The 27714-nt window shown below is 45.3% G+C and overlaps 1 protein-coding gene across 2 annotated transcripts in view; it reads right to left on the reverse strand.

Annotated features, from left to right (window-relative positions):
* The window catches only part of SHISAL2A (shisa like 2A), a 36043-nt gene that overhangs the window by 5535 nt on the left and 2794 nt on the right, over positions 1 to 27714 (reverse strand). The window contains exons 2-3 of one of the 2 annotated variants that reach the window (XR_008502574.1): positions 20612 to 20751; positions 4006 to 4185 (exon numbers count right to left, since the gene is read on the reverse strand). Coding sequence is in view for 1 of the 2 variants with exons in the window: in XM_054487701.1 (XP_054343676.1) it covers positions 6603 to 6853; positions 20612 to 20751 (391 nt within the window). In the remaining variant the exon portion in view is untranslated. Of the gene's footprint in view, positions 1 to 4005; positions 4186 to 6577; positions 6854 to 20611; positions 20752 to 27714 lie in introns of those variants that run through there. The other variant, XM_054487701.1, reaches the window with a different exon arrangement.

Below are 27714 nucleotides of genomic sequence, written 5' to 3' on the forward strand. Positions count from 1 at the left end.
TGGTCTGAACCTCATGACCTTAGGTGATCCACCCGTCTCGGCCTCCCAAAGTGCTGGGATTACAGGCGTGAGCCACCGCGACCGGCCACATGTTCTGATTTTCTTAGAACAAAAAGTTAAACTACCAAAGATATGGAAAGAAGAAAAAACGCAAACATAAGCTTTGGTGGATAGGAGCGCATAATGAACGCCACACAGAGGGGCGGTTGCGGGGAGGGCGGAGGAGGTGTTTGGAGGGAACCTGTGCTTGGGATTCTGCCAGTAACGGGCTGCGAGGGGTCTGGGACAAATCCCTCACGCCTCTGGGTCTCAGTTTTTCCCTATTTCAAATGGGGATAATAATTCTCACCCTGGGGAAAGTTCGGGAGTTGATCAGCCCGGGGGTACATCTGCAGCCCCAGGACAAAGAGCTAAGAGAGATGGCGAAGGGGGAGGGGTGTGGAACCGCAGGGAGCTGCGAGGGGCTTACGGCTTCCATGGTAACCTACCGCAGCCAGGAGAGAAGGCGGGGTCTGAGAACCCGGAGCTGGAGGTTTAGAAGATGAAGGTTTCACAATGAAGCTCCCTACTTCCCGAAGAAAGGCCTCCTTGGAGATAAAGCTGGCTGCACGACAGCAGCCCTCTGTGCTGGACAAGTAGTGATTTTGCTCTGTGCTTGAATAAACAAACCATAGCACTTTCCACACTGTATTTAACTGTCTATTTAACCTAGCAGTCTTCCTCCAGTAGCCTGAGAATTCCCTGAGGGCAGGAATTATGACTGATTCATTTCTTTGTTCCTAGAGCCCAGGACAAGACCTGGCACACAAAAGATAGTCTGTTGGTTAGCGGACTATGGCTGAAGGTGGGGCTACAGAGATCTACTTGTCCAGAGCCCTTGGAGCCCTAAGGGGTGCTCTCTTTAAAATAGAAAGTCGGGGGTGGGGGTGGGGGGCGGTACCTGACGCCTGTAATCCCAGCACTTTGGGAGGCCTAAGTGGGCAGATCACTTGAGGTCCGGAGTTCAAGACCAGCCTGGCCAACATGGTAAAACCCCATCTTTATTTAAAAAAAAAAAAAAAAAATTAGCCGGGCATATTGGCAGGGGCCTGTAATCCCAGCTACTCACAAGGCTGAGGCAGAATCACTTGAACCCGGGAGGTGGAGGTTGCAGTGAGCTGAGATTGAGACATCGCACTCCAGCCTGGGTGACAGAGCAAGACTGTCTCAATAAATAAATAAATAAATAAATAAATAAATAAAATAAAATAAAATAGAAAGTTGACAGGATAGAATGCTTCCTCTACCTGGATGAGACCCTTCAAGTATTGCCATGGTCCATCAAGGTTAAGTTCAACCCCTGCTTCCTCCATGAAGTCTTCCAGACTGTTTCTTTTTTCCTGCCTTAGAATCTTTGCAACTCTAATGGTCCTTACCCCACATCTTGGCATTTGTTTGGGATCTCTCTCTGACTGTTCTCTAGGGGTTTCACGGGTCAAACCTACTCTTCATCTCTAGTAAGTAAGGTCTGAAGGGCGGGGTTGCAGGATTTTTTTTTTTTTTTTTTTTTTTTTTGAGACGGAGTCTTGCTCTGTCACCCAGGCTGGAGTGCAGTGGCGCAATCTCAGATCACTGCAACCTCCTCCTCCTGGGTTCAAGCGATTCTCCTGCCTCAGCCTCCCAAGTAGCTGGGATTACAGGCGCCTGCCACCATGCCTGGCTGATTTTTTGTATTTTTAGTAGAGACGGGGTTTCACCATGTTGACCAGGCTGGTCTGGAACTCCTGACCTCAGGTTATCCGCCCTCCTTGGCCTCCCAAAGTACTGGGATTATAGCTGTGAGCCACCATGCCTGGTCGTATTCTATTCTAAGGGCTTGTCACAGTGGTGGGCCCACAGTGTGTCTTCAGTTAACTCTCTCAGAGTGGGTCATCTGCTCTGGGTGGCCTTGATCCTGTGAGGGATGGAGGAGGTATGCAAGGAGCCCTCACACACCTTGTGAGTATTCCACACACGAGACTTCCCAGGTGGGACCCAGGGTTCTGGGACTGAGCAAGGCATGGAGCTCTCCTGGGCTGTGGCCTGCAGCCTGGCTTTGGCTGCCTTGTGCCCTGGCCCCTAAGCCAACAGGCACAGACCAGGAGGAGCAGTGTTATGAGTCAGTCAGGCAGTAGAATGGCCTCCCCCTGACCGGAGGACAGATGTCTAGGGCCCAAGTCATTTCTTGTGGATACATGAGCCATCACTGTCCTTTAGACTTCTGAAGGATCTGCAACCAAAGGGCCCTAAAGGCAGAGATCCTGAATGACAAATTTCACTTCAGTGTTACAGAGAACAAGGAGCAAGTGCTCACAAAAGGTGTTGTCGAGTTCCTTTCCATGCTTGAAACCCTTTCCTGTGGCTCCCTTTTGCCCTCGGGATGAAGACCAAGCCCCTTAATATGGCAAAGGCTTCAGGACTTGGCTCATCTACCCTTCCAGCTTCATCTCTCACCATTCCCACCTTGTGTCTACCCAAACTGAACTACTTATTGTTACCTGAAAGAACCATATGGTCTCTCTTAGCCGTAGGTCTTTGTGTATGCTGTTCCTTCTGCCTTAAATGCTGTTCCTCATCTTGTACCAGAAACCTCCTTTCACCTGTCAGTGGGTCCTTTAAACTTAATCCAGTTACTGCTTACTCCAGGAGGCCTTCCCAAAGTCTTTGGCTGGATTAGGGATCTTCTGTAAATGCCTGCAGCCATGAGCTTCTTGAAGATAGGGATCGGGACCTCATTTAGCCAAGATTCTGGCAGAAAATCATTGTCAATCAATGTCGAATGGACAAACAAATGTGAACGTCTGAGAAAAAACACCTAGCAGGAGAGCTGTAAAGGGGAGTGGAATGTTCTAACGTTTCCAAGTTCCAAGATTCAACATTCTCTAATTCTGGGCTGAAGATTCACTCCCCTCCACCCGAAGCCCACTCTCCAGCTAGCTCCTCCGCCCTGTGCCCTCTGAGTGTTTGTTCTCAGGCGGGCACACACACATGTTCTGAACATAACCGGGAAAGCAATTTACAAGAAATAATTGCCGGTCGATGTGTGCTTGGGAGCAGCGGTGAGCTCAGACTATTTCTGTCTGCGCATCAGCCCACCCAGCTTCCTCCCACTGCGGCTGCCCTGGGGGAGGGGCTCCTATCACACAGGGTGGGCAGTTTGTTTCTAATGCAGGACCCAGACTAGCCAACCCCAGTGACAGCCAGCTCTGAGCCTTGATTGAATTCAAAGGAGAGGAGCTGTTGGGGGGCAGGGAGGAGCTTTATGAGGCCTAGGATGTGTAGGTCAGCAAAAGCAGCACGTACATTCCCTTTCTCCAACTGTTGGGGAAATTCTACCAGGTCTTCAGGGCCCTGCTCAGTGTGCAGTCTCCCCCAGACCTCTCTGGCTCGGAGTCCTCAAAGCTTGTCTTTGTTCTTGCGGAGGCTGTTGTGCTCAAAGGGTGGTCTCAGACCAGCATCATCAGCATCACCTGGAATTTGTTAGAAATGCAAATTCTGGGGACTTACTCCTGACCTACTGAGTCAGACACTGGGGTAGGGGGCCAGCATTCTGTGTTTTAACAAGCCCTCCACGTAGCTGATTCTGATGCAGCCTCGAGTTTGAGAACCACTGCCTTAGGCCGCAGATGACCACTTCAGTGTTTGGAATGCACACAGCATCCCCCTCTTCTGACTGCGAGCAGCCTAAAGGCGAGGGCATTATCAGATTCTTTCCTGAAACCTCCCAGTCTCCCTTGAAAGTGTTCAGAGAAAAGTTGGATTTTTCTGATGAGGATACCAAGGACAGAGAAGGGATTCGTCCTGTGAAGGGGCACACAGAGCGTCAGGGACTAAACATCCCAATATCACTCAGCCCCACCACATATATACAAGTACCCTAAGCTGTTTCTATAACAAATAACTTGCAGTTCCTGGGCCACACTGGCTCTCTCTCACTGTTGTGAACAAGTTGTATTCTGACCATAATGTTTTCCGTTCCTGTCTCACCTGGAAACTTTGAGTCATCTTTGATGATTCAGCTCAGACATCATTTCTTCCTCCCTAAAGCCCCATGAAGGGCCACCACTGGGCCTCCTGGCCATTTGTGTGCCTGCCTTGTCCTCCATATGAGCCCCTTGAGGGCGAGAACTGGCTGATTCCTCTTGTTTCTGGCAACCTGCACAGGTCCTAGAATAGAATGGACACCACTAAGTGTACAGTAAATGGACAAGGGTGCTGGGTTTTGAGTGCTGAAAATAGGCCGGGCGCAGTGGCTCACACCTGTAATCCCAACACGTTCAAGACTAGCCTAGGCAACACAGCAACCACCCATCTCGATAAAAAAAAATTTTAAAAATTAGCTGGACACAGTGGCACACACCTATAGTCACAGCTACTTGGGAGGCTGAGGCAGAAGGATTGCTTGTGTCAGGAGTTTGAGGCTGCAGTGAGCTATGATCTCCACTGCACTCCAGCCTGGGTGACAGAATAAGACTGTCTCAAAAAAAAAAAAAAAAAAAAAAAAAAAGAGTGCTGAAATAAAAGAGCACACACACACACACACACACACACACACACACACACCACCACCACCACCACCACCACCACCACCACCACCACCAACAAATAATGAAGCCAGACCAGAACCAAAATCTCTTGACTTCCAGCCTAGAACACTTCTGTGGGTGACTCACCCTGTCTTGCTACCCCATCATGTACCCTTTGGCTGGCCTCAGGCACAGGTATCTAAGAGTGACTCTTTCACTGTTGCCAAATCCAGCAGCAGGTCATGTCACTGTCTGAAATGTCAAGAGCTGCTTTTGGTGGCTGCTGAGCTGTGTCTCCACAGTCCTTGTCTTGCATTCCGAAGGCGAAGCCTAAAAGCCATTGCCAAAGTTAGGAGAGCAGCCAGGAGGGAGGGCTGGCAGTCAGCATCTTGCCCTAAGATTCCTTTGCGATCAGATTAATAATAAAACATGTTAATAATAATAATAATAGCTAACACATAGTGCTTTCCATTTGCCAACACTTTTCTATGTACTTGCATGGACTCGGTAATTTAGTCCTTCCCCAAGCCCTATGAGGAAGGTACTACTAAGATTCCAGCTTATATAGATGAGAGGACTGAGGAACAGAGGTTACCTGGCAAGTAAGTGACAGGGGCAGGATTTTAACTAGGCATTTGGCTCCAGAGTTTTTCAGTATTACATAGTTTACTGTTATTGTCCATTTGTAATTTAAAAAGTCTTTTAGCAGGATTACTATGTTATCATCCATTGGTAATTTAAAAAGTCTTTTAGCAGGCCAGGTGTGGTGGCTCACATCTGTAATCCCAGCACTTTGAGAGGCCAAGGCAGGCAGATAACTTGAGGTCAGGAGTTCAAGACCAGCCTGGCCAACATGGTGAAACCCCGTCTCTACTAAAAATACAAAAATTAGCCAGGCATGGTGGCACACACCTGTAGTCCCAGCTACTTGGGAGGCTGAGGTGGGAGGATCACTTGAACCTGGAAGGCGGAGGTTGCATTGAGCTCAGATCATGCCACTGCACTCTAGCCTGAGTGACAGAGCAAAACTCCGTCTCAAAAAAAAAAAAAAAGTCTTCTAGTAATTTAATGTTTATGAAGTGAGTTCAAATCCATCACCTCATTAAACACTTGCAATAACCCAGCAAGGGGACTGAGGCTCAGGAAGACAAGGGACTTTATCAAGGCCACACAGTGGCAGAGCCCACCCTCTGGAACCTGTATTCAGTCTGATAACCATTAATTCATTCATTCATTCTTCTTTTTTTGTGATGAGGTCTTGCCCAGGCTGGAGTGCGGTGGTGTGCTCATAGCTCACTGCAGCCTCGACCTCCAGGGCTCAACTGATTCTCCTGCTTCAGCCTCCCAAGTAGCAGCAACTACAGGTATAAGCCACCACATGTGGCTAATTTTTAAATTTTTTGTAGAGTCGGGGTCTCACTGTGTTGCCCAAGCTGGTCTTGAATAAGTGGGCTCAAGTTATCCATCCACCTTGTCCTCCCAAAGTGCTAGGACTACAGACATGAACCGCTGCGCCCTGCCCCTATTCATTCTCTCACTTACTTAGCATTCACTCCTTCATCTACCTAAGAAATAGAATGATGGCTGAGCCCTGTGCACACCATACTCCCTCTCTATCTGTCCCTCTGCAAGGGGCTTACTCCAGGATGGCGCACTCCAGGGTGAGGCAGAGCTGCTGAAGAGGCAGAGATCATCCGCCTCTGAGGGCTAATCATCTTCTCAGGGGCTCCTAAATACACCTACTGTGGGGCAGGAAAACCATGTCAGAGTTCTCTGACTTCCCAGTTGGGTGAGGGGCTCCTCTGTGCCTTCACAGGCCCCAGGCTTCCACCCGAATGCATGGAGTTGTTACTGACCATTTTTCCTAGGAGTCATGTCAAAGTTCCTTGGCCCCACAATAGGCCAAGCAGAACAGTATGGCAGGGTCCACAGCAGGGCTGGGTATCTTTGCTGGGAGAAGCCCTCATTTATCATACTAGGCTCTAAAGTCCTTTCCCACTCCCACCTTTCACTGAAGAGACTCCAGAAGGGGATGGTGTGGAGACATTTATTGAATGTTTATGGGACTGGTCCACATGGGTCAGGGTTGGGTACAGAGGCTTCCTCAGGGCTGCCTGGAATGTCACTGGTGGTCACTGTGGCCATGAAGCAATGATGGAGGAGGCGCTTGGAGTTCACAGCCTGCCCCTCATTGCTCTCCAGCTGTGGGTTCAAGCAGGGGTAACTCTGCTGGAGAGGGCTCACTCTTGGCACTTCTGCCGCCATGCCTGTGTTCACACCTTGGCAGTCAGGAGAAACCTCCTCAGGGCCTGGAAAACAGCAAACTGAGGGTGTGGGGCTCTCTTCTTCCCCATCAGGATCACACTCCCCAGCTGACTTCTCTGGTGCTTACCTTGGGCAGTGCATTGTGGTCAGAGCCTTAGAAGCATCATTTGTTTAACATGTATTTATTAACAATACACCACATCATGCACTAAGAGCTGTCAGTGTTGCTCACGAACTTGTAGTTTGGTGGAGGAAACAGATAAGAAACAATTGTTAAGAGCTATGAAGACTTGACCTTCACCATAACGCTATGAGGTAGGTACTATTAGAAATCCATTTTATAGATGAGAACACAGGATTACCATACAGCTAGTATGGAGAAGAGTGCTGGACATTTTTAAAACATAGATTGTTCTAGCTTTGAGAATAGATTCCATGCTTCTCTTTGTTGAGTGACTTATCTTCTTCTCTCTTCCTCTTAAATCAAAGCTTGAAAGGAAGTCCACTTGGCCTTATTATTCTCTACCTTCTGTTCATGACTTGTTCAGCTGCAACTTACTTGGTTCTGCCCCCACTATACCTTCAAACTATTTGTCACTAAACCCATGGTCACTTCTAAATCCTTATCTCCCTTGACTTATCAGGAACATTTAACATTATTTATTTATTTTAAATTTTACTTTACCAGTTATAAGACTCTGATTCTTTTTTCCTTTTTCTTTTTTTAATCAGGAACATTTGACACAATTGAACATTTCTATCTTTCTAGATAAAAAGTGTATCAAGTGTTTAAGCCAAAAATTCGAGTCATCTCTCACACCTTCTACCTCGGCCCTTTCACAAAGCCAGGTCCTGCTGGTTCCACCTAATAGCCATCTGTGGTATCCACCCATTTCTCTCCATCCTCAAGGCTACCACCTTAGGTCAGGCTTTCATCTTCTTCTGCCCAGACCCCTGGAACAGCCTCCAGTGCGGGCCCCTCCACTATGTCCTCCGTGCTGTAGCCAGACAGACCTAAGATCTTTCTAAGATCAAGTGAGTCTATGTACTGCTCTTTCTGAAAGCTTTCAATCTCTTTCCATTACCTGTGCTCCTTGAGATGGCATCTCTTTGTGGCTTTAATCTGCATTTCCTTAATGACTAATGAAGTTGAACATATTTTCATGTGCCTATTTGCCACCTATATGTCCTTTTTTAAAAACAGTATTTTATTTTGAGATAGGGTCTTGCACTGTTGCCAAGACTGGAGTGCAGTGGCTTGAACATGGCGCACTACAGCCTTGACCTCCTGGGCTCAGGTGATCTTCCCACCTCAGCCTCCTGAGTAGCTAGGTCTACAGGTGCGCACCACCACATCCACCTTTTTTTTTTGTAGATACAGGGTCTCATTATATTGCCCAGGCTAGTCTTCAAGTCCTGGGCTCAAGCTATCCTCCCACCTTGGCTTCCCAAGTTGCTGGGGTTACAGGCCTGAGCTACCATGCCTGGACATTTTAAAACATAGATTGTTCTCTATTCCTCTTTAATGAAGTGTCTGTTCAAGTCTTCTGCTCATTTTCTAATGGGATCATTTGTTTTCTTAATGTTGAGTATAGGGTGTTCATTATATATTTTGTTTTATTTATTTATTTATTCATTTATTGAGACGTATCACTCTGTCACCCAGGCTGGAGTGCAGTGGCGTGATCTCAGCTCACCACAACCTCCATTTCCTGGGTTCAAGTGATTCTCCTGCCTCAGCTTCCTGAGCAGCTGGGATTACAGGCTTGTGCCACAAGACCTGGCTAATTCTTTTTGTATTTTTAGTAGAGATGGGGTTTTGCCATGTCAGCCAGGCTTGTCTTGAATGCCTGACCTCAAGTGATCCGCCCACCTGGGCCTCCCAAAGTGCTGGGATTACAGGCGTGAGCCACCACACCTGACCAATCCTTATATATTTTGGATAAAAGTCCTTTGTCAAATATGTGAATATATTCTCCAGTCTGAGGCTTGCCTTTTCATCCTCTTAACAGAATCTTCACAGCATTAAAATTTTGAACTTTGATGAATACTGGCTTATCTTTTTTAAAATGTATTGTGCTTTTGATGTCCTGTTTAAGAATTCTTTGCATAACCACATGTCATGAAGATTTTTCCCTGTTTTCTTCTAAAAGTGTTAGAGTTTTTTGGTTTACATTTAGATCTTTTTTGAGATAATTTTTGTACAAGATGTGAGATCTAGGTAAAGGTTTATTTTTTACTTATGGAAGTTTAGTTGTTTTAACACCATTTATTGAAAAGAAAAAGACTATTCTTCCCCAGTTGAATTGATTTTGCACCTTCGTCAAAAATCTGTTGGACAACCTTATGACGTCAGTCTACTTCTGGACCATACTTTGATCTATGCATGTGTCCTTCCCTCCTCCAATACCACACTATCCTCATTACTGTTTATTATTGTTGCTACACAATAAGTCTTAAAATTGAGTAGTGTGATTTCCTCCAACTTCATTATTCTTTTTCAGTATTACTTTAGCTATTCTAGTTCCTTTGTCTCTCTATATATAAATTTGAGAATTAGCTTATCTATCTATCTATCTATCTATCTATCTATCTATCTATATATATAGATAAAAAACTGCCATTTTGGCCAGGCACAGTGGCTCACACCTGTAATCCCCACACTTTGAGAGGCCAAGAAGGGAGAATTGCTTGAGCCCAGGAGTTCAAAACCAGCCTGGGCAACATAGCAAGAACCCATCTCTACAAAAATAAAAAATCAACAGGGTGTGGTGATCCCTCTCCAATTGTGGGGGTCTGAGCAGCTGCCAGCCAAGCCTTCCAGAAGTTACAAGACCTTGGCTCAAATCCTCATTCTGGTATTAAACATTGTGCTACTTTGTGCCAAACCCTTCTCTTCTCTGGATCTGGGTTACTACTTCATAAAATGGAATAGAAAATACAACTGGCCTAATTTTCTGTTTATTTTCTGTGAATTCTTTTCCATTGAGCTCCTTGGGAGGCTGAGGTGGGAGGGTCACTTGAGCCCAGGAAGTTGAGGCTAGATTGTGCCACTGTACTCCAGCCTGGGTAACAGAGCAAGGCCCTGTCTCAAAAAAAAGGGTGGGTTGCAATTTTTATGTTTACTATGTTGAGTTTTGCAATTCATGAACATAGTGTATTTCTCCATTTTAGGTCTTCTTTGATTTCTTTCATCAGCATTTTTTAGTTTTTTTGTTTGGTTGGTTATTTTTAGAGACAGGGGTCTCCCTCTGTTGCCAGGTTGGAGTACAGTGACATGATCATAGCTTACAAGTGAGCCTTGAACTCTTGGGCTCAAGGGATCCTCCCACCTCAGCCACATGCCATCATGCCCGGCTAAGCATTTTGTAGTTTTCTTTTTTTTGAGACAGAGTCTTGCTCTGTCACCCAGACTGGAGTGCAGTGGTGTGATCTGGGCTCATGGCAGCCTCTGCTTCCTGGGCTAAAGCAATCCTCCCATCTCAGCCTCCCAGTAGCTGGGACTACAGGCACAAGCCACCATACCCTGCTATTTTTTTTTTTTTTTTTGTAGAGACGGGAGTCTTGTCATGTTGCCCAGAATGGTCTCGAACTCCTGGGCTCAAGTGATCCTCCAGTCTTGGCCTCCCAAAGTGGAGGGATTTTGTAGTTTTTAACATACAGAACCTGTACATGTTTTGTTAAATTTTACCTAAGTATTTCATTTATTTTAGAGTAACTGTAAATGGTATTATTGTGTTTTTAGTTTGGGTTTCTAATTTTTTGTTAGTAGTATATATACATACAATTGATGTTTGGTTTTGACTTTACTGTGACCTTGCTAAACAAACTTAGTTCTTTTTTTTTTTTTTTTTTGAGACAGAGTCTCACTCTGTCACCCAGGCTGGAGTGCAGTGGCGCGATCTCTGCTCACTGCAAGCTCTCCCTCCGGGGTTAATGCCATTCTCCTGCCTCAGCCTCCCAAGTAGCTGGGATTACAGGCGCCCGCCACCACGCCCGGCTAATTTTGTTGTATTTTTAGTAGAGATGGGGTTTCACCGTGTTAGCCAGGATGGTCTCAATCTCCTGACCTCGTGATCCACCCGCCTGGGCCTCCCAAAGTGCTGGGATTACAGGTGTGAGCCACTGCGCCCGGCCCAAACGAACTTTGTTCTAACAGGTTATTTTGTGCATGTTTTATAGACTCCTTGGGATTCTTTGTTATTTAAGCTTTCATTTTAAGGCATTCCAACTGGTACAGGGATTTACTTCAACCTTCTCTTCAATACAAGATTCCCCTTAGCTGAAGCCCATATTTAGCCTTTCCTGATTACCTTCCATGGAGAGAGGTCCTTTTTTAAAAAACAAAACAAAACAAAACAAACCCAAGGATTACAAATTTGTGAGTGAAATATGGCCCAGAGTGATGGAGTTCTTTTTGCAGTATTTCAGGTATACTCTAAATAAGTTCTACCTTTATTGACTCAACATCCATCTCCCTATGGCTTTCCCCACTGATTTCAGCTCTGTTCTCTCGATTCTCATAAAAATGTCTGATCCTCTTGTCCCAGAACAACCTTGCAGAGATCTGAGGCCCTAGGCTGTGAGCCCGGAGTCTCCTCTGTTCAAGGCCAACTATCCCCAGCTCTTTACCTAATCCTCACATGACCTAGTTCCCAGATCTGAAGTAGTCACCTGCCTCTGATCATCTGATTGGTCAAAGTCCATCTCACATTATGGGGCTCTGAGCAACTGGCCAGCCAGGGCTCTGGGGAATCCCCCCGGCTTCCAGGTGTTACAAGACCTTGGCTCAAGTCCTCATTCTGGTATTAAATCATTGTGCTAATTTGTGCCAAACCCTTCACCTCTCTGGATCTGTTACTACTTCATAAAATGGTGTAGAAAATACAACTGGTCTAATTTTTCTATTTCTTTCCCTTTGAACTCCAAGTTCTGAAGGATTCTGTCTACAGAATATACTGCATTTATTAAGTACTAATTTTTTCCATTCTGTATTAATCAAAGAGCTCTGATCAGCAGGAGAGCACCTATGTTAATTACCCCCCTGGAACTGATATAATTCTAGCTCAAAGAGAAGAAACTTGGTCCCTGTAAAACCTTTGCAATATTGTAGCCAGCTGAGGCAGGAGAATTGCTTGAACCTGGGAGGCAGAGTTTGCAGTGAGCCGAGATGGCAACATTGCACTCCAGCCTGGGCAAGAGGGTGAGACTCCACCTCAAAAAAAAAGAAAAAAAAAATTGTTGGGCCGGGCGCAGTGGCTCACACCTGCAATCCCAGCACTTTGGGAGGCTGAGGAGGGTGGATCACGAGGTCAGGAGGTCAAGACCAGCCTCTGGCCAAGATGGTGAAACCCCGTCTCTACTAAAAATACAAATATTAGCCAGGCGTTGTGGCAGGGGCCTGTAATCCCAGCTACTCGGGAGGCTGAGGCAGAGAATTGCTCAAACCCGGGAGTCGGAAGTTGCAGTGAGCCGAGATCACACCACTGCACTCTAGCCTGGGCAACAGAGTGAGACTCCGTCTCAAAAAAAAAAAAACCTTTGCAATATTGGAGATTGCTCAAGAATCCCCACTGCTATGTTTGGGGACCCTCAGGAAATTGGAAACCAAAGTTGGGAACCTACAGAGTAGACAATAAAAAGTTATTTCTGAGATGTGATGGCTGGTGAGTTCTATCAAACTGAAAGTTAATACAGATCATCACTCCTTTGCTTCCAGACCTTATACTCTGTTAATGTGACCTGAGGTTCCACTCACTTTTTTTTTTTTTTTTTTTTAGCAATTATATTACATTTTTGGCTTATGCGGGAAGCTGTTAAAAAAAAAAAAAAGGTTAGGCCAGGCGTGGTGGCTCATGCCTGTAATTCCAGCACTTTGGGAGGCTGAGACAGGTGGATCACCTAGGGTCAGGAGTTCAAGACCAGCCTGGCTAACATGGTGAAACCCTGTTTCTATTAAAAATACAAAAATTAGCTGGGTGTGGTGGCAGGTGCCTGTAGTCTCAGCTACATGAGAGGCTGAGGCAGGAGAATTGTTTGAACTCAGGAGGTGAAGGTTGCAGTGAGCCAAGATCACACCACTGCATGCCAGCCTGGGTGACAGAGGGAGATTCTGTCTCAAAAAAAAAAAAAAAAAAGGTTTTAAAAAAAAGAAAATGGTATGTTTGAGATTGCCAACATGTAAAAATTGAAGCACCTAAAAATAATGAAAATGAGAGCTACTAATTGTTAAAAGCCTACTATGTGTTTGAGACTAATTAAATACCAGTAAGCATCATTTCTAGTTTTTGCAACAACTTTCTTAGTAGCTATGATGGTACACATTTTAGAGTAAATTGAGGCCGAGAGAAAAGTGACTTGCTTAAGGTCACACACTGACAGCAGCAAGGCCAAGATTAGAACCAGGTTTTCTGGCATCTCTGCCCAGCGCTGTGCCTTCCCTCCTTTCTCCAAGGACCTCTGTGGCCAGTCCCCTGTTACCTGGGGTTCTCAACCCTGAACATGGGCCTAGCCTGTGGTGACCAGCTTGGAAAGGAGTTCTCAGGTTTTCCCCCTGTTTAGAGGAGTCAAAACAAACTCATCACTGACTGAAGCATGGTGTTTGGTTCCTTGGTGTTACCTCTCAAGTATGGTTAATTAAAAAGCAATGGGCTCTGGGGTGACATGACTGAGCCTTCCATGGAAGGTGGGAGGGGCTGATGAAAGTCATTCTGCAGTATAGGGGCAGCTGCTGCAGGGAAAGGTCTCTGGCTGGGAGGCAAAGGCTTGGCCACCAATTGGCTGGGTGACCTTAGGCACATGACTGCCTCTCTCTGGGCCTCAGCTGCCCCATCTATACAGTGAGAACATCAGACTTTATTTCTAGGAGCTTTTGAGTTCTAGTTGATGAGAATGGCTGACTAATGACCTCTTCACCAACACCTTTCAGAAGAGGATAAGAACTGGACTCCTTAATTTTTCCCCCAATGTTTTAGTATCTTATTAAATGTACCTAGATATCACCTCTACACTCACCTCACTGACCTCATCTGCAAAATGGGAGTTGATAATAATCACCAGGCAGAGTAGTTGAGCAGGTTAAAGGGGATGATGTGTTTGAAGTCCTTAGCACAGTGCCCAGCTCAACAGTAGGAACTCACTTTTCTGATCTAGCCAGTTCCTCACAAAGTACCAGAATAAGAAAGTTATGGTCTTCATTGCCATCCCAAGTTTGGGGATGGGATGATGGGACAGAGTACAGAATGCCTGGGCAGGGAAAGAAGCCTGTTTCAGAAACTGCTTTTCCATTTACACTCTGCTCTTGCCAAGGCACTCCCCACCCCACCCTTGCCTCCATACTCAGAGCTAAGGACCCCAAGGGACAGTGCAATCATAGGCTTTAGAGTCTGGGAGATCTGGGTTGACATCGCAGTGACACATGCTCACTGGCTGTGTGGACTTAATTCATTTCCCTTGGCTGAGCCTTGGTTTCCTCTGCTATAAAATGGGGGTAAAGACCTCTCTCCATGTCCTATTGAAGTGCAAGAGAGCAAACAGAAATGAAAGTCTATCAACAGTAAAGCTCTGATGAATGTAAGAGAGTGGGCCTGTGACCGTCTCAGATGCAGAAGGAAGCTCCTGGGTTGATGCTTTGGGTGCAGAGGGAAGGAGAGGACAACACTTAATGAAGAAGAAGGGGAGGAACTAAGAGCTGAGTTTGAGCAAAAGGCAGAGAGAGCCTAAAGCTGTTATTTAGTAAAAGGTCAGGCAATGCACTTTTCTTCTTAAAAATAAGAAGCAAAAAGCAAGAGGACATGCTGTCTCAGATTCTCATGACTGAATAATCCAGCTGGTGGCTGAGCAGTGAAAAGCGGGAGGATAGTTTCCATTCACAGGGCCAAGGGATGAACTGTATTCCCCTTGAGCCAGAAAAGTAGGAATTAGGGGATGGGTATGGTGGGGTGAAACTAGGAGCACAGAGCACAAGCCAGAACATCCCACAGTCCTGCTCTAGGAGGATGGGAAGAGCAGGACTTTGGAGGCAGAAAGACACATGTTTGATTTCCAGCTCCACAATCATAAGCTATGTATGACCCCTTGTGCAAATCATCTAAGCTCTCTGAGACCTGATTTTTGCATCTGTAAAATGGGTTATAACGAGACCTACCTCACTGGGATAGCTGGAAAGATTAGAGGAGATGGTGCGTGTGAAATTTCAAACAGTGTCTGGCACATTGTAGGGATGCCCCTTTCACAGCAACAGGGATAAGGAGAGGAAGGAGGGTGAAGGGGAGAGTTGGCTCTGTCACTCACTTGGTGACTCTGGGTCTCAGTTTCCTCATCGGTAAAAGAAAGTAATAACATGATCTATACCCTACCCAGTTACCATAAAGAGCAAATAATATGGTACATTTAGAGCTAGTTCATTCCTTCTACCTATATGGTATCAATATTTCATTATTCTATTATACCACAGTTTATGATCCATTCCTCTACCTATGGACATTTAGTTTCCAATATGACAGGTTCTTAAGATGTCTGTCTTTATGAAGCCTCTCCTAATGCAACTATTTCTTTAAGGCAGCTAATTAGAAGTAGAATTACTGAGTAACAGGGTATATATATAAAACTAACAATTATATAATATTAATAATTAATTATATAACAATGAAATATATTATATAATAATTATATATTAATATATCATATATAATTATATATTAACATACCTAATATATAATTGTATATGATATATTAATATATTATTATATATATTATTTAAATGGATATTGCCAAAATTATCTGTAAAGTGGTTGTACCAATGCATACTCTTACCAGCAGTATATGAGAGTACCTGCTTCCCCCACCCCAACCTTCCAACCTTCTCACTTTTAATATGATACATTTTTGGGCTTTTGCCAATTTGCCAATGTAATTTTTTTTTTAATAAAGATTTTTTTTTTTTTGAGACAGGGTCTTGATCTGTCACCCAGGCTGGAGTGCAGCGGCCGATCTTGGTTCACTGCAACCTCCACCTCCTGGCCTCAAGCAATCCTCCCACTTTAGCTCCCTAGGTAGCTGGATCTACAGGCATGCGCCACTATGCCTAGCTAATTTTTGTATGTTTTGTAGAGACGGGTTTCACCATGTTGGCCAGGCTGGTCTCGAACTCCTGACCTCAAGTGATCTGCCCGCCTCCACCTCCCTAAGTGCTGAGATTATAGGTGTGAGCCACAGTGCCTGGCCTGGATGTATCATTTTTGAATTGCATTCCCCTGATTATTAGTAATGTTGAGCATCTTTTCCTGTGCATTGGGCATTTGTATTTCTTTTTTAACAAATTACATTTTTCTCATCTTTTAAGGTGTACTTATATCAATCCTGCCTTGTTTTATATGCAGTTGATTCTCATTATTCACAGTAGTTATATTCTACAAAGTCACAGCAAACACTAAATTAACAAATACTGAATTATTGCTCCTAGGGGAAATACAAGGTTATGTTCCTGTGAGCCTCTGGTCACATTTTTGTCAACTGATCAATATGTAACTTTGTTTTTCTATGTGTGTTTCTGTTTAAAGCAACCTTATTTAATATGTTATTGATTCATTAACATTGAACTCAGGGTCAACAGCACTATAACCTAAAACTCATGTCTCTAAAACAAACAAAAACAGGCTGGGCACAGTGGGTCACACCTGTAATCCCAGCACTTTGGGAGGCCGAGGCGGGCAGATTACCCAAGTTCAGGAATTCGAGACCAGCCTGGCCAACATAGTGAAACTCTGTCTCTACTAAAAATACAAAAAAAAATTAGCTGGGCATGATGGTGGGTGCCTGTAGTCCCAGCTACTTGAGAGGCTGAGGCAGGAGAATTGCTTGAACCTGGGAGATGGAGGTGGCAGTGAGCTGAGATCGCACCACTGCACTCTAGCCTGGGCGACAGAGCAAGACTCCATCTCAAAAAATAAAAATAAAAGTAAACCAAAACAAAACAGTGAAATCACCCATTAAAAATAAAAAAATACAAAAACCATGGCACTAAATAGACTGAGAAAAAGACACTTGCTTATAACATGAGAGCTGCAAAGAGAAGGCAGAGCATACCTTACTCAATATCACCCAGGATACATGTGTAAATCAAATTTTTTGCTACTCTGTGTGTGCCCACATTTACAAATGACCTCAGAATTGCCTTGAGTATTGATGTTGATGTTACAAGTAAATTTTAGCAAGTAGGGAAATTTGCAAATACAGAATTGGAGAATATGAGGACTAATTGTGTGTGTGTGTGTGTGTGTGTGTGTATAGATATTTAATGTAATATAATATCTTTGCAGCCCATCATTTGTTTTTTAACTTCACATACAGTGTCATATTATTTGTACTTGACGTAGGGACATTTGCCAATCTTTTCCTTTATTTTTTAGAAAATTACACATTTTATACAAATTCCTATATTTTAATTAGTCTGTTTCTGGACTCTTTCTAGTCTAGGTTTTTCAACTTCAGTACTCTATTCTCTACTTTAGAGTTTCTCAACTAGTACTATTGACATTTTGGGCCAGATAATTCTTTGTTGCGAGGTACTGTCCTCTTTATTGTAGGCTGTTAAACAGCATCCCTGGCCTCTACCAATAGTTATCAATAGTATCCCTTCCCCGATTGTGACAACCAAAAATGTTTACAGACATTGCCAATTGTCCTAGGGGAGCAAATTTGTACTCAGTTTAAAACCACTGCATTGCCCAATTCTATTCATCAATTTCTGTGCCAATATCACAAAACTTATATTTTTAAACAGAAATCCTGTATTTTAAAAAATGTCCTGCTGCCTGATAGAGCAAGTCCCTCCTCTTCTTTGTTTTCCAAAATTGTGTTGTTCACTCTTGCACCTGTATGCCTCTAGATTAACTTTAGAGTTAATTTGACAAATTCCATGAAACATTTTTATTTATTTTTATGTACAGGTTAATTTAGGAAGAACTGGCATTTCTATGATATTGAGCCTTTCTATCTACATACATGCCATATCTCCCATATAGTCAGGTTCTTTTATGTCTTTCATTAACCTCTATAAAAGTTGAAACCAGTTGGGTGTGGTGGCTCACACCTGTAATCCCAGTGCTTTGGGAGGCCAAGGCAGGTGGATTGCTTGAGGCCAGGAGTTTGAGACCAGCCTGAGCAGGACAGCGAAACCCCATCTCTACTAAAAATACAAAAAATTAGCCAGGTGTGGTGCTGTGCACCTGTAGTCCTATGCTGTGCTGTGCTGTCCTGTGCTGTGCACCTGTAGTCCTGCTATTTGGGAGAATAAGGTGGGAGAATCACCTGAGCCCAGGAGTGCAAGGCTGCAGTGAGCCATGATCACGCCACTACATTCCAGCCTGGGCGACTGGAGTGAGACCTTGTCTCAAACAAAACAAAACAAAACGTTGAAGCCTCAGTTGTCTCTGGTCTCCACCAGGCTGGGTCTATGTGCAGACGTTTTTCTTTTCCCCTGCCACTGCCTCTCAGGTCTTTCTCACTCCAAGGGGAGCCAGCTGAATCCTTCCACCCTCAAAAGTGACCCCTCCTGCTTTTTGCTGCTCAGTCACAGCTGGATTATTCACAGTCATCAGGATCTGAGAAGGGTTCTTGTGCTGTTGCTTGTTGTATTTTTATTGTTAACTTGGAAAATTCGTGTTTACAAATGATGGCATTCAGCCCTCTCTTTCTCTGAGACTTAGCTACTACCCACCTTGCCCCTTCTACCTCCCCAATGCCCCCTGTCACCCTTACTTCTTCTTCTTCTTCTTCTTTTTTTTTTTTTTGAGACAGAGTCTTGCTCTGTTGCCCAGGCTGGAGTGCAGTGGCGTAATCTCTGCTCACTGCAAGCTCCGCCTCCTGGGTTCACGCCATTCTCCTGCCTCAGCCTCCTGAGTAGCTGGGACTACAGGCGCCCACCACCACACCCAGCTAATTTTTTGTATTTTTAGTAGAGACGTGTTTTCACCGCATTAGCCAGGATGGTTTCGATCTCCTGATCTTATGATCCGACCGCCCTGGCCTCCCAAAGTGCTGGGATTACAGGCATGAGCCACCGTGCCTGGCCTCACTTTGTTCTGAGACGCAGTCTTGCTCTGTCTCTCAGGCTGGAGTGCAATGGTGCAATCTTGGCTCGCTGCAACCTCCACCTCCCGGGTTCAAGCGATTCTCCTGCCTCAGCCTCCCGAGTAGCTGGGATTACAGGCGCCTGCCACCACATCCAGCTAATTTTGTATTTTTAGTAGAGACAGGGTTTTGCCATGTTGGCCAGGCTGGTCTTGAACCCCTGACCTCAGGTGATCCACCTCCCTTGGCCTCCCAAAGTGCTGGGATTACAGGCATAAGCCACCACAACCAGCCGTCACCCTTACTTCTTTTGCTTAGCTTAAATTTCTCCCCCAGGCTGCCTGGCCTTATTCCCTGTGGTGCCCCAGTGTGAATGACCCTGTCACTGCAGAAGGCTCACTCAGTCCTGCCCACACACATGTACCCACTACTTACCCTATGCTGGGACAGCCTTTCTCCTTTTTTTTGCCTTAGCAACTTCTTCACTAAACTCAACACTAACTCAAGTATCCTTCTCTGTTTGAAATCTTCCCTACACTTTGTATCAAACTATTTTGTACTTAGTTATATACTAGCACAGACCCAGTGTGGTGACTCAAGGCAGACAGATGTGAGCTGTATTTCAGCCCACAACTTATTAGCTATGACACCTTAAGCAAGTCATCAAAACTCTCTCAGTCTTGCATTTCTCATCTGTAAAATGGATTTAATAATACCTATTTTGAGCATTGGCTACCAAACTATACTGAAAGATCTTTTGCCAATAGAGACTTCTTTCTTTCTTCCTTCCTTCCTTCCTTCCTTTCTTTCTCTTTCTTTCTTTCCCTTCCTTACTCCCTCCCTCCCTCCCGCTCTCTCTCTCTTTCTGTCTTTCTTTCTTTCTGAGACAGTCTCGCTCTGTCGCCCAGGCTGGAGTGCAATGGAGCGATCTCGGCTCACTGCAACCTCCATCATCCAGGTTCAAGCAATTCTCCTGCCTCAGCCTCCTGAGTAGCTGGGATTACAGGCGCGCGCCACCATGCCCGGCTAATTTTTGTATTTTTAGTAGAGACGGGGTTTCACCATGTTGGTCATGCTGGTCTTGAACTCCTGACCTCGTGATCCACCTGCCTCGGCCTCCCAAAGTGCTGGGATTACAGACATGAGCCACCGCGCCCAGCCCAGAGACTTGTATCTTTCATAATACCTTTCAGGAAGTTGTCAAAATGTGTGCAAAAAAGGCTTGTGAAAAAGCAACACTTTATTTTTGGTCCCTTAGGGGCACTTGATAACCTATACTAAGGAAGAAATGGGTAGTCTGGAACATCAGATTATTTAAAAAAACACATACACACAATAAAAGCGCTTGTATTTCGTTTCTGATAAATTATGAGTTTGGAAGCAGCAAATTTTAAAAATTAATTCTATTTTGTTTCGGTTAATATTAAAATCAGTTTGCATTCCCCAAGGCTAAAATTAAAACATCATCTTAGACAATCCACAACATGGATTAATCTTTGTGTGAAAAATGGAGTGTTGTCTACATTAAATTATTTTGACAAACAATGTAAACATGAAGAGTTTAGGATGGAAATGTTTAGATCACGAATCTCCTGAGAAATGTGCCACTGCTTCTGCATATTCCAGGAATAGTCATGAGGTAAATGTTCCAAACATCATTTCTACATTTCTCCCCCCTGAAAAGGTGCTAGTTTACCGAATACAAGGACATCACCTGGCAACTTCCTTACCTGCTGTCTGTAAGCTCAAGCCCGGGTCCAACTTTGTGTGGGGCTTAGAGCTGATGAACAGGTAGCAGAGCACACAGGCGGTAACAATGAAGGCAAGAAGAACCACTGCTGCTACGGACAGGCCTATGAGAGCGCCAATGCTGGGAAGAGAAGACCACATGGGAGCTGAGAGTCAGGAAGGGACTTGGGAGACAGATGTTATAAAAGTGTTGTAGCTAGGGTAGAATGAGTCTGCCGGTAAGAAAATGTACAGAATAAAAATATTTAAAAAAAAATTTAGGCCAGGCACAGCGGCTCATGCCTGTAATCCCAGCAATTTGGGAAGCCGAGGTGGGCAGATCACTTAGGGTCAGGATTCAAGACCAGCCTGGCCAACATGGTCTAAATACTAAAAACACAAAAATTAGCCGGACGTGGTAGTGGGCTCCTGCAATCTGTAATCTCACCTACTCGGGAGGCTGAGGCACGAGAATCACTTGAACTCGGGAGGCGGAGGTTGCAGTGAGCCGAGATCGTGCCACTGCACTCCAGCTTGGGTGACAGAGTAAGACTCCATCTCAAAAAAAAAAAAAAAAAATTAGTATTGTGTTGTAGGAATCAGCTTTGACTTTTGTTTTGTCCCTACGCGTCTTAAACAAGCTTTCTATGCTTCAGCATGGGAAAGAAAGTGCACCAACTATACGCCAAGGACTCACCACCAAGGACTCATACCTGACCCTGCTCAGCAGCACCATCTCCTTCCCTCTCTACTTTCCTCACCTGCTCCCACCACAGGGAGCTGGAGATGGTCTTAGGGGACCCCCCATACTGCTGTTTCTTAACAATCAAGACACATATAGTAGGCCTTAGTTAAAAGCCAGCTGTCCTTCCAGCCTTAGGTAATTTCTTTTCTTTTTGTTTTAAGACAAGTTCTTGCTCTGTCACCCAGATTGAACTGCCATGTTGCCATCTAGGCTCACTGCATCCTCAACCTCCTGGGCTCAAGCAATCCTCCCACCTCAGCCTCCCAAATGGCTGGGACCACAGGCATGTGCCACCACGCTCAGCTTATGTTTTTGTATTTTTTGAAGAGATGGGGTTTTGCCATGTTGCCCAGGCTGGTCTTAAATTCTTGAGCTCAAGCAATCTACCCACTTTGGCCTCCCAAAGTGCTGAGATTACAGGCATGAGCCACCATGCCTGGCACCCCCTCCCACTCGCCCCCCACCCACCTCTTTTTTAAAAAAAAAAGAAAATAGAGACCAGGTTTTGCTATGTTGTCCAGGCTGGTCTCAAACTTCTGGCCTCAAGCAAGCCTCTCACCTCAACCTCCCAAAATGTTGGGATTACAAGCATGAGTCAACCGTGCCCAGCCAAGCCTCAGGTAACTTCTGACCCAACCTCCATGGTTCTGCTGACAACGTCAGTGTCAACTCCATGTCTCAAATACCTCCACTGCTGTTCCCTCACCCTCCAACCTCACTGCCTCTGCCTCAAGTCGGGCCTTGGTCACCTGGTCTGAAGGAAGAAACAGCTTCCTTTTTTCCTCCCACAACACTCAACACAACACTTCTGACACCAGATGTATGGGGGGTTTTTCCCCACACATCAAGCAATTCTCCAGCAGACACCATCAATTCTGGCACCATCTCTAGGCAAATAGTGTCAGCTCCCACAGGTTACGGGCTCAGTCCCACAAGACTCTCTCCTGCCCTCCCATACCAATTGCAAGTAGTAGGTTGTCACCTATATTTCTGACCCACCAGCTATAAATAAGTGTGCCCATTGCCCCTTCCTTGGGGTTGATTAATTTGCTAGGACAGCTCACTGAACTCAAAAAAACACTTATGTTTACCAGTTGATTAGGAAGGATATTACAAAGGATACAGTTGAATGGCCAGATGGAAGAGATACATAAGGCAAGGTATAAGGGAGGCGTGTGGAGCTTCCATCTGGTCTCCAATCACACAACCCTCCAGGGACCTCCACATGTTCAGCAATCCAGAAGTTCTCTAAAACCCGGTCTTTGGGATTCTATGGAGGCTTCATTACATAGGCATGATTGATTACTATTGGTGATCAACTCAACCTCTGGGCCCTCTCCCCTCCCTGGAGGTTGGAGTGAGGTGGGGCTGTAAGTTCCAGTGCTCTAATCACATGGTTGGTTTCCCTGGCAACCAGCCCCCATCCTGAGGCTCTCCAGGAGCCCACCATGAGTCATCTCATTAGAACAAAAGATGCTCCTATCACCCAGGAAATTACAAGGAATTTAGGAGCTCTGTGTCAGGAACTGGGGGTTCAGAGACCAAATTTTAGAACAAATGATGCTCCTAGCATCTCTATCTACAAGGGCTTTAGGAGCTTCAACTCAGGAACCAAGGGCAGAGACCAATATGTATTTCTTTTTTTTTTTTTTTTTTTGAGATGGAGTCTTGATTTTCCTGCCTCAGCCTCCCCGATAGGCAGGATTTCAGACCTCAAGTGATTCCCCCGCCCTCAACCTCCCAAAGTGCTGGGATTACAGGTGTGAGCTACCGTGTCCGGCCAAGACCATGTTTAATCAGCCTTATCCTCCCATTGTCTAGGCCCTGGCATGTGGCAGGCAGTTGGTAAATATCCTTTGGTACCTACTATGTGTCAGGCATTGTGGAACACTCTCCCAATGAGAAGTCATAGGTGGCATCAGGCTTTGTCCTTGCCTTTCTTCTCTAGCTCTCCTGCCCATTTTCTTCCCTGACTCTGGGCCCAGACACCTGCCCTTGCCACTTCTGCAGGATTTCGCTCCCTGTTAGTTAACGGCTAATTTCACTCAACCAAAACACCTGAGAGCTTTGAAAAGTCTGCCTTCCCATGGCTAAATAAATTATTGGACATCTCTGCAATGGAACGGTATGGCATATATAGAGACCTTATTAATGATATAGATGTTTTCAGGCAGGCGATGTGGCTCATACCTGTAATCTCAGCACTTTGGGATGACAAGATGGGCGGATCACTTGAGTCCAGGAATTCAAGACGAGCCTGGGCAACATGGTGAAACCTCATTTCTACAAAAAATACAAAAATTAGCCTGTCATGGTGACCACATGCCTGTAGTCTCAGCTACTCAGGAGGCTGAGGCGAGAGGGTTGCTGGAGCCCAGGAGGTGGAGGCTACAGTGAGCCATGATGGTGCCACTGCACTCCAGCCTAGGTGACAGAGCAAGACTCTGTCTCAAAAAAAAAAAAAAAAAGTTTTCAGATCTTTTAGATTTTAATATGTTTTGTTTTGTTTTTTGAGATGGAGTCTCGCTCTGTCGCCCAGGCTGGAGTGCAGTGGCGCAATCTTGGCTCACTGCAAGCTCTGCCTCCCGGGTTCATGCCATTCTCCTGCCTCAGCCTCCCAAGTAGCTGGGACTACAAGCACCCGCCATCACACCCGGCTAATTTTTTGTATTTTTAGTAGAGACAGGGTTTCACCGTGTTAGCCAGGATGGTCTGGATCTCCTGACCTTGTGATCCACCTGCCTCAGCCTCCTAAAGTGCTGGGATTACAGGCATAAGCCACCACGCCCGGCCTAGATTTTAATATCTAAGATAATGGATAAATTTTTATGAACTTATTGATAATATTAATTGAAAAGAGCAGGACACACTACTAATTACATGGCATAACCCCAATTTAACTAAATAAGTATACATATATGCATAACTATACACATGTACACATGCAAGGTTGTTGGAGATATACCAACTAACAGGCTGTCTCTGGGTATAGTTCAGGATGTGGATGTCCTGTCCGGGGCCCCTTGGATCTTATCATTGTGGAATATTCTGATACTCTGGCCAAAGTTTCCTTCTTTTTTTTTTTTTTTCTGAGACAGGATCTCACTCTGTCACCCAGGCTGGAGTACAGTGGCACCATCATGGCTCACTGCAACCTCAACCTTCTGGGCTCAAGTGATCCTCCTGCCTCAGCCTGTTGAGTAGCTGGGACTACAGGCATGTGCCACCACACCGAGCTAATTTTGATATTTCTTTTTACAGACTGGGTTTCACCATGTTGCCCAAGGTTGTCTCCAACTCCTAGGCTCAAGCAATCTGCCCGCCTTGGCTATCCTGGCCAAAGTTTCTTTTGTTGTTGTTTTTTTTGTTTTGTTTTTTGAGACGGAGTATTGCTCTTGTCACCCAGGCTGGAGTGCATGGCACGATCTCGGCTCACTGCAACCTCCGCCTCCCGGGTTCAAGCAATTCTCCTGCCTCAGCCTCCCGCGTAGCTGGAACTACAGGCGCCTGCCACCACGCCCGGCTAATTTTTGTATTTTCAGTAGAGTCAGGGTTTCACCATGTTGGCCAGGATGGTCTTAAACTCCTGACCTTGTGATCCGCCCGCCTCGGCCTCCCAAAGTGCTGGGATTACAGGTTTGAGCCACCATGCCCGGCCTATCCTGGCCAAAGTTTCTATTGCAAACAGCTGTTATTACCTCTTTGTCTGAGGGGTTTCTTGGGCCCAGAACTGGCTCTGTGGACACATTGGCAAGTCAATAGTGCAGGATAATCAATGCCTTCCTTACCCCACCAGCCCATGACCGATGACTGACAGAAATTATTAGCTAAATATCCAGCTTCCTGGCCATCAGGTGGGATAATCCTGAGGAGTACATTCTACACTGGCTGGCAGAGTTTAAGCTCCAGTTACCTCTGGTGTAATTTGCTTGGTAATACACCCATTGTTGGCTTCTTCCTCTCCCTGTCTCACTTTCTCATCCTCTACCAGTGATTTTTGGGATCACTTTCCACATAAACTACTTGCCATCAAATCCTCATCTCAGAGTCTTCTGGTGAATCCAAGCTTAGACACTGGATTACTCATACTTCTTTCTCTTTTCGTTTCTCTTGTCCTTTTCACATTTTTTACATTGAGTATGTAGGGCTTTTTAGTTTTTTAGTTACTTTAATTAAGCATTGTTTTCTCATTTGAGATATGCTTACTGTTCGTAGGGCTGTTATCTAGGAGAATTGTGCTTTGCTTGGGACCCATGTGTGGGACAACTCTGGGTTCCTGGATGGAAAGGGGCCTCTAAGAGAGGCCCTTTGAGGAGTGAGGGGGAGAGTTTTGTTTGTCCCTGTCTACCATTCTTTCTCCAGCTTTCTTGCCCATCCTCTTCCCTGACTCTGGGGTGATACGTTCCAGATCGGAGGTCAGTCGGGGGCAGGCACTGTCTATGCTGGTCTGTCCTGGTGACAGAGGAACCAAACTCCAAGGACAGAGTTGGGAACAACAGGGTAGGCTCCAAAGAAGGAAAATCTGTGCTTAGCATGAGATGAACTTCAAATGATCTGAGTTGTTCCATGGTGAATGTACTGCCTCAAGCAGGGATGAGTCCCTGTCATGGGAGAAGCTTGTGCAGGACACGTGAATAAGTTATATCTTTCAATGTAGTTAGAGATTCCTATCCTGGGTAGGAAATTGGATTAGAGAGCCTCGAGTCTTCGAGGATTTTACCGTTCTGACTCTGAAAGATAAAAACCCACTGTGACTCTTAAGAAAGAATTGGAGGGACAACCTAACAACCAAGGGCTTTGGAGTCAGGTAGTTCTAAGTTCAAATCCTGGTTCTGCCACATTTAAGCTGAAAAATCACTTTACCACTCTGACCTTCATTTTCTTCATTTATAAAGGTTTCTATCTCACCAGGTGGTGGGAGGGATGAAATGAGGTGCCGTAGACACGGTCTGACCACAAACTCTGCCTTCCGGCAAGGCTGCTGTCTTCTGGCTCACACCCTGGTAAAAAAACAGAACTAGTGATGGAGGAGGGTGTTTGGCAAGTGGACCAGACGGTGTGACAGCACCAACTGCTTCTCCACAGGGTGTCTTCACTTCCTGAGGCACAATTTTAAAGATAGCAATTCTCCTTGAGCACTGTCTCTCCCAGGAAACAGTGCTTACCTGGAGATTTTGATGTTTTTAAGGACCGACTTTCATGAAAAGGGCCAAATGGAATTTGCAGCAAAACAAGGTCTCCACTTGCAATATCCGGGCTCTGTTAGGAGCAGCCGGAAGAGTTACTTCAAGGTTCAGAGCACGTTGATGCCCTAGACATCCTGAGGACTTTCAGTTCCTCTCCTGCACTTTGCAATTGCCTGTGGTATTTATGAATCACATTATGTCTGAGTCCAGGAAGAGTCACCCTAGAGCCTTTTAGCCACCTTGGGGTCACAGAATGGGAACACACTGACATGGGATGTTACCTCAGAGATCAGCCCATCCAACCCCCGAAGAAAGCATTGTCTGAGCCACTAAAGCATGCCACGTCAGAGTTTCCAGGGCAACGGAAGGGACCACAAGACACAAGAGCTGTGTAGGGAAGGGGTTAGTGGAAGAGGGAAAGGGTCCTGGCTGGGTGCTGACAGAATTACTCACCTCTGTGTCCTCAGGGGCCAGCACAGTGCCCAGAAGACACTAGAGGGTCAGTGAGTATTTTTCAGATGATCTGAGTGGATCAGGTTATAAGAGAGATTCAGACAGTAGTAGACAGGACAAGCCAGGGCTTGAGATGAGACAGCCCTGAGTTTTCAACCCAGCTCTGCCACTGCCTCTCACTGGGACACTCCCAGATAGTAACTTAACCTTTCTCAAGTTTTCTCATGTGTAAAATGAGAAGTGCCAGGGTTGTGAATGCGTGAGAGTATCTAACCCTTGGATAGTCTTAGGTAATGTTCTTTAAGTCTCAGTCTGCTATGATATTGCTAGGAGATCTCGGACAATTCACTTCCACACTGAATTTCACTTCCCACACCTATGAACCAAAGAAAGGGAACTCTCTTATTGAGCACCTACTATATGCACTGGTCACTTTCATGTGCATTATTCCTCTTAGTTCTTACAATTCCATCACACAAATATCTCTATCACCATTTTAAAGTTGAGAGAAAATACTAGAAAGTTAAATAACTTTTCCAATCCACACAGATAATAAGTGACAGATTCTGACCAGCCCCAAAGCTCCACACTGTCTCTGTACTTACAAGGGAGGTCAGTACCATCTTATTTCAGCACCTAGCTCAATGCCAACTACACAGTGGGCCTTCAACAAAACTTCATTGTTTCACTTTAGGTGAGTGTTGTGAAAGTGCCCTAGCGA

Source organism: Pongo pygmaeus, chromosome 1, assembly GCF_028885625.2.
Source record: "Pongo pygmaeus isolate AG05252 chromosome 1, NHGRI_mPonPyg2-v2.0_pri, whole genome shotgun sequence".
Classification (NCBI taxonomy): Eukaryota; Metazoa; Chordata; class Mammalia; order Primates; family Hominidae; genus Pongo; species Pongo pygmaeus.